The sequence below is a fragment of the Buceros rhinoceros genome, unplaced genomic scaffold, assembly GCF_000710305.1.
Source record: "Buceros rhinoceros silvestris isolate BGI_N320 unplaced genomic scaffold, ASM71030v1 scaffold20998, whole genome shotgun sequence".
Classification (NCBI taxonomy): domain Eukaryota; kingdom Metazoa; phylum Chordata; class Aves; order Bucerotiformes; family Bucerotidae; genus Buceros; species Buceros rhinoceros.
This window is the reverse complement of record NW_010426591.1, coordinates 24,660-29,576: the sequence shown is the minus strand read 5'-3', so window position 1 is coordinate 29,576 and position 4,917 is coordinate 24,660. Positions and strand designations below refer to the sequence as shown.

The window sequence follows — 4,917 nt, the reverse complement described above, 5'->3', positions numbered from 1 at the left end:
GCTGAACCTTCAGGGAAGAGGGTGTGGACAGGCTGCTCTTCAAACACGGGCCCGTAGTTCCTTGTGCTACTCTGTGCTTGGCACCAAACTGCAAGAGAGGGAAAACCTGCTCAGCTCCGTTTAGCTTTTTCTAAAAATTCTCATTTTTAGTTTTGTAGGGTGTCCCTGGCAGCGTCAGAACTGCAGCTAGAATAAAAGAAGGAGCAACGTGAAAATCGCAACCCATCTGTCACCGCAGCCTGGCCCCAGCCGTGGCTTTGAGCAAAGAGCATGTGTTTCCCCCTGAACATCTCATACCATCTCTGCTGTGCCAGAGGGGCCAGACATGCTTGAAGATGTGCAGATGAAGGGGTGCTGACACACGCCTCTTGGAAAACTGGCACAGAGGAGGCTGGAACTGGGAACTCCTGCATGCCTGCCTTGTCCCGGGCTGTGGGGACATGCTGTTTCCTCCTCTGTCTGGTCAAACTTCAGCTGGCTGGTTCCTCTGAAGTCCTCTCCAGGACAAGGGGGGAGAGAGGAGAACCTGGATCTTCGCAGCTCTGCCTCCCTGCACACGCCTGGCAGATCCCCTCTATCCCTGCGTCTGCAACATCCTCAGCTCTTGACAACCCAAACCTGCTGCTCGCTCGTACGAGTTCTGAGTTCTGTGGTTCAGCTCATGGGAGGAGCTTGGAGCTTCCTCTGTAGTGTTCAGAATTGGGTTTGATTCTGCTTTGTTGTCGTGTGTGGCTCAAGGGGTACAAAAGAAATTGCCTTCTCCTGTGCTGTGTCTGGGCCACCCTTTGGTGTGGTGCTGGTGTTTCACTGCAAAGTGCCAGCTGTCCGCAGCGTCACTCTGTGTCTCTGATAAATGGCAAATGTGAGCAGAGCCCCTTCCACACAGGCTTTATGGAAAAGGCAGTGCAAATACGTAAGGACAAAGCAGAAGCTATATGGAAATCTCTTCCCTGCAGAAGCAGCTAGTGGGATAGTGATCGCCAGCAAGTCTGTCCTCTCCCTGGCACCCTGAGAGACGCCTGTCCCTTGGCAGGGACAGAGCACCCTGAAGGCAGGGTGCTCCCAGCACAGTCCCCCTCTGCCTCTGCACTGAGAGGCTCGGAGGTGCTTAGCTGGCCGCGGGATCCTTCCATGCTTTGTAATTGAATTAATAAATGTCTTAAAACTGCCACGCCAGCCAGCAATCTGTTTCCTTCCTGACAGTACACAGCGTGGTCGCGGGTTAAATTAAGCGACTCCAGTAAGTGTGATGTTTTATGCAAGAGTAACTTCCAGCAGGGAATGGCCTGCTCAGCTCTGCTGGGCTCGGGGGAAGCAGCCCGTTACCTGTAGCTCCTGGGGTTCATCTCATGTTCCGGCTGCTCCTGCCTGCGGAGCCGAGGGGGAGGTGGGAGAGGGCTCCACTAATTGGCTCCGTGGGTTCGGAGCAGCTGGCAGCTGCTCCTGGTGTCCGAGCATCAGGCAATTACCCTGGTCTTTGGCTCCGATGCTGCTCCAAGGGCCAGAGCCCACTGGTCCCTGGTGTCACACAGCAGACTGTAGCTGTGTCTGATACTTTGCAATAAGAGAAAAGCAGCATTTTGAGGCTCGTATTCCCTCCAAGTCATTGTAGGTGCCATTTGCCTTGTAGACTAGTTACACTGACAAAGGAGGAGCTTGTGTGAGCTGGAAATCTCCTCTAAGCTGGGTCAGCAATGGCTGTGCTGAGCAAGTCTCAGCTGAGCAGCAGGTAAAATCATCAGGAGTTAATGGAGAATTAACAAGAAGGGGGTGTATTAATTGTGTTCAGATATATGGTAGTGAATGGATTAAGTTTTAACAGCTTTAAGTTTTGAGATTAATAGGGAGCATATGGTGAATAATGTCTATTTATTTAACAAATAAAATATATATTATTAACACTCGTGCCTTTTCTCCTGGGATGCTCCTTCCCAATCAAGCCAAATTGCGCTAATCATCCCTTCTGATTCCACCCAGTGCCTGCACCCCGCTGCTCCCTGCTGCTGTCCCTTCTCTGCCAAGGGCAGGGGCTGCCACTGTCAGGCGTTGGTTTTCTCAAATGTAGCCAGTGGCAGAAGTTTGGATGAGTTCATCTGCAGTTCCAAGGTGTCTGGTTGGTATTGGAGATGAAATGCCCGGATCTCGCTCATTAAGCAAAACAATGGACAGTTTAAAGTAATAATTAAACAGTTACGAGATGGGGATATGGTCAGAGCTCTGAACTGACAGCAAAGCAGAGCAGTAAATCTCAGTCCCCCTGAGACTGATCGTCTGGGCTACTGCTGTCAGCCCAGAACTTCCATTTTGAGTGTAACCAAAGCGGGGACATTCCTTGGGCTCTGTCATTTGGACAGTGAGGGGAAGACAAACATCAAATCAAGGTTTGCCAGCCAAATCTGCAAGAAGCAGAGTGACCTGCTCAGAATTGGACATGCCCTATGGTCTGTGGTGAAATCCAGCTGGAAGAGCAGAAAATATGGTAAATATGCTGCTACGCCTCTCTAACAATGTTCACATTAGGAAAAATAAATATTAATACCAAAATAAATAGGAATAGGTGAAAGTGGAACATCCGAAAATGAAGATTTGGAAAAACAGCTGCAGAAAGGCTTGAAGATTTCACACAGGGCTCCAAAAGTGACTTGTGCTTTGGGAGAGAAAAACACCGTTATCATGAAATACACCCTGAAGGACGTGGCAGTCTCTGTGCATATAAAAAAATCCCAAACTTTCTACCAGGTATTGCTGGAATAGACAAAACTCAGTCCTTATCTCCTTTGCCACTGTGGTGAGCAGGGAGGGGACTGCCCGGGCTTCCTCCTTTCCGACAGGGTTGTTTTGGGTTATTATTCGGATTTGGAATATGCTGAAAGTCACACCTGGAAGCTGGTCCAGGAGGCTGAGCACTGTCCCTTTATGCCAAGCCCCGCACGAGCTCTGGAGACCAGGAAATGTCTCAGCTGAATGTTTTCCAGGCTGTTTCCGAGCTGAGGAGGACAGCAGCAGCAATCCTTGAGCACAGGCAGCGGAGCCGCAGCTCCGGAGCACTGACCACAGCCTGAGGCTTGGCACAGGAGGGAGCCGGGCAATTAATTCTTTTATAGGAAATCTGAACACACACATGTGCCCAAAACCAAGGTGGTTATTTTTGAAGAGCAGCTCTCTGAGCAACAGAGTTATTTTTAACAAGAAGCTTTCTGAGGAACAAAGGGACAGCGCTTTGGCTGGTGTTAGATTTCCAGAGCTACCATGGCTTTTGAAGAACGGGGAAAGGCCACACAGATTTTTAGACCTTCCTGACAGCCTTGTTCATTAGAGAGTCATCACCATGCGCTTCATAAGCTTAAAACCTCTACCTACCGCTGACAAGTCATCCTTTGGCCAAGGGAGGGGTGAGGTTGCCAACGCAGCGTCCAGGGCTGGAGGTGACAGCCCAGACCTGGAGGCTTTGGGTCTTCCCTCGCTCCGGAGTGTTTCCTGGACCCTCACCTACAGCTGGCATTATTTTGTCCCTGGTCCCTCGCTCGTGTTCTCAGTGAGGATTTCTCTCTGTCCCAGCTGGCTCCTGAGATCCATGGCATCATCAGCCAAAGGTCAAGTGAAAATAACCCTCACAGGCTTTACTGCGAGTCCTTTTTCATAGGCTCAGCTTGGGCGGGGAGCAAGTTGCATGAACTCAGCTGGTTAATAATGGTTGAGCCCAACTCCATCTTGCTGCCTCTACCAGATTTGGGTCAGACCAATTTCCAAACAGGCTAATTGCCTCCCCATCTAGGGCAGCCACCCTCCCCTCTGCCTCCTCGGGGATCCAGAGAACATTAAAAGGTAATTAGATATTTATAAGGACAGTCTCTGCCTGGGATGATGAATTAGCTTGAAGACATTATCTAATTCTCAGTTGTCTGAAATGAAACGTCTCCCTGCTGAAAAGGGACCTTCAGAGTGCCGGAGCCTGAGACTCCTGAGATCCAGAAGTGGTCCCCGGTGACTGGGGTATCTTTGCAGTCAGGGTATGGCCAAGAAGGCATCCCTAGAAAAAACGGGAGGCAAAGCAGCTTCGCCGTGAGTCCCACTGGCAGGAGGAAATTCCTCCTCCTGTCTCTGCGCCACGGCCAGGACAGGAGCGGGGCACTGGTCCTGCCGAGGCTTTGCCTGAGGAGCCGCATCTCCTGCGTTTCACCTACATTTGGATTCAGAAAGGGGGAGACTTTTGTGTCAGCTGTTCCTGTCTTCTTTTTGAGCGGTGCAAAGGGAAGTTGGGCTTAGCCCTGGGCCGTGTCCCGCTTGGCATCTCCGATGGCCCCTCTTGGCTCTCCCGCGGAAACCTCTAAGACGAGGGGCTGCTCTTACCCAAGAAGGTGACGACAGTTAGGGATGCGTGGACAAATCCGGCGGTGCCTCCCATGCTGCGCCTCTGGATGGGTCACAGCCTCCGCGGCCGAGCCTCTGCGGGTGCCCGGGCCAGCAGCCCTGCGAGAGACAGAGAGAGGAGTTATCTGTGGCGCTGCTCGAGGGGCTGGCGTCCAGCTGCGTGGCACCGCTGGCCATGGGCCCAGGGTGAGAGTCACCCGGGAGCAAACACCCAGCTGCCCGGTGAGGACATGCAGGGGTTTGAAGGAGCTCTTTTTCTTTCTGATGTGACAGATCTAGGCGGGAAATTGTTATTCCTCCTCCGTTACTATCTGCTCTTCTTCCTCCCTCCTCCAGAAATAATGCTTCCTTCTTAGCAGCTTTTATTAAAAACGCAAAGCCAGAAGCACACAGGATATTGGGGGGGAGGGAGGGAGAAGTTATTTGTTCCTGTTATTTTGTGGAAAAGGCACATTTAATTGGAACTCTTCAGGCGGGGAGTGACTCTGGGTGCTGTGCCACCCCGAGTCTGTTGTTCTGGAGAGGCTTTGAGGGGCCCGATTACTG

The 4,917-nt window shown here is 51.5% G+C and overlaps 1 protein-coding gene across 1 annotated transcript in view; it reads right to left on the bottom strand.

Annotated features, from left to right (window-relative positions):
* Positions 1–4,405, bottom strand: part of CNTN2 (contactin 2 (axonal)) — a 15,340-nt gene extending 10,935 nt beyond the window's left edge. The window contains exons 1-2 of the mRNA XM_010141579.1: positions 4,351–4,405; positions 7–88 (exon numbers count right to left, since the gene is read on the bottom strand). Of these exons, the coding sequence (XP_010139881.1) occupies positions 7–88; positions 4,351–4,405 (137 nt within the window). The remainder of the gene's footprint in view (positions 1–6; positions 89–4,350) is intronic.
* Positions 4,406–4,917: the final 512 nt, after the last annotated feature.